Source organism: Propithecus coquereli, unplaced genomic scaffold, assembly GCF_000956105.1.
Source record: "Propithecus coquereli isolate 6110/MARCELLA unplaced genomic scaffold, Pcoq_1.0 Scaffold335, whole genome shotgun sequence".
Taxonomy (NCBI): Eukaryota; Metazoa; Chordata; class Mammalia; order Primates; family Indriidae; genus Propithecus; species Propithecus coquereli.
In genome coordinates, this window is record NW_012149008.1 from 670,945 (window position 1) to 672,948 (window position 2,004).

A 2,004-nucleotide genomic window follows, 5' to 3' on the forward strand; every position below is an offset into this window, starting at 1 on the left:
TTACCACTTGGAGTTTCAAAGTGAGTTGCTCCAGGTTCCCTGAATCTTTCATGTTCTCCATTTATTTTAAGCATTCCTACACCACTTTGATTCGGCCTATTCATTTTTTTTTAAATCTCCCAAAGCATTTTGCACCAGGAGTATCTTCCTTTTTGTATTTTATCTTCTATTCACCATTCATGTCCTATTTCTTCTATCATACTGGATCAGGCCAAGGAGAGGTGAGGGCTTCTATTGTCTGCTTGTAGCATTCGTGTAAAAAATGCATATATACATACACGTGTGTGTGTGTATATGAGAAAGAAGTGAGAGAGCCCCTGACTCCATTTAGACATACATGTGACTTAGGCTACCAAGCTCTGTCTCATGATTGCAGCGAGAATAAGTTATTATTAAAACATTCATATAGTGTTTTTTATTTAGTCTTAGTTTTAAAAGGCCAACTTTGATTACGGGTTGATTTAAATCATGAATACATGGGATTCTTATGAGAATATGAATGATACAATCATTTAATTGGGGCGCTCTCTACACGTGTCCATTGACAAGCCGTGTGTGTGTGGGAATGAATTGTGTGTACAGCTTTGTGCTGCTGTATCTGCTGTCATGTATATCTTTGTCAAGATTACTTTATCATTTTCTATCTTAGGTGGTAAACCCTTGAAGGGCAGGACTAGGCCTATCCACCTTATACTCTGCCAAGTCTTATATATGCTGATAAGGTTCTCATAAACTCCCTTTTGATAGTGCCTTTTAAAAAAGAGTCTTATTTACAGTATCGCTAGGTTATTTGGTTGTACTTAATTGGTTTTCTTGTCTTCTCTTTTCAGGTGTCAGCAGTTGAGTCTTTGGAGGGCCCCCTGCTGCAGGTGGAAGGACTAAGTGACCTCAGGCTGGAGCTTCACAGCAAGAAGATGAACCTCCACTTGGTTCTCATCGACGAGCTGCACCGGCACCTGTACATCAAGTCCACCAGCCGAGTTGTGCAGCGCAACAAGGAAAAAGGGAAAATGAGGTCGGTGAAAGAGGCTCTTTGCTACAGTGTCTTGTGGCAATGTCATATCGTAAGGAATATTCTTCGTTTTCAAGAATGTTGTAGTTCATTTTACTTTTCCTTTAATGTACCATCTCTGAAACTTGAGGATGGTTTTATAATAGCAAATACTCCATGTTCTGAGAGGCTGACATTCAAAATTTGTTCACGCATTCATTGTACATGTACCATGGTACTCTGCCATGAGGATATATGAGAGACATTTACTGTGGGCCTCTTATTTTCTGGAGCAGAGACACTCTGGTATATCTCAGAAGGAAGTGGTAAAATCCTTAAATTGGCCAGTGAAGTCAGCCTAATTGAGAAATATAGATGTACCAACTGAAGTTATAAGATTCTTTGTTACTTAGGGTTATGTTCAGCTTTGGGCAATCCTTTTTCTGGAATAGTTCAGGAAAGGTTGAGAGAGAACACTTTTATCCCTTGGTTGGTTGTAGCATAGCCCCATATTTAAAGGGACTGGGTGGGCTCAAGTAATTCGTTAGGTTAGTGTAGGCCTGATGGGGAGTTAGGCTAGATCTTAAGTTAGTAGAACTTGGAGTTATTAACATATATCAGATAGCTGTGCATGGTACGTGTCCTTCCAACATTCCTTTAAAATAGCTGCAAGATCTTTTCAGAGGGCATTTTAGCACTATCTACTGAAATACACATGTTCATGCTTTTTCATCCAGCTATAGACAAGACGAGCACTGGGAACAGGGCATGCTGGGAATGAAGTCTTTCAAGTCTTTCCTGTTTGAACAAAAAATGCCAACTTTGTGTGTGATGCTTTAGTTTAGTCAGAGATCCTGACAGAGAAAGAGAAGTTTCTACCTCTTTTCAGTAGATGGGCACTGGAACTTCTGCCAGGCACACAAATTGAGCTGGAGACTCACCTGAGGCTTAACTTCGAGAAGACTAGCTCTGAATAGGGGAACTGTCAGTACCTCAGCAGAGAGTAAAGCGGT

General features: G+C 40.3%; 1 protein-coding gene across 1 annotated transcript in view; it reads left to right on the forward strand.

Moving 5' to 3' along the window:
• Positions 1-2,004, forward strand: part of EXOC4 (exocyst complex component 4) — a 1,030,122-nt gene that overhangs the window by 82,219 nt on the left and 945,899 nt on the right. Inside the window, exon 4 of the mRNA XM_012650605.1 lies at positions 831-1,015. Within this exon, the coding sequence (XP_012506059.1) occupies positions 831-1,015 (185 nt within the window). The remainder of the gene's footprint in view (positions 1-830; positions 1,016-2,004) is intronic.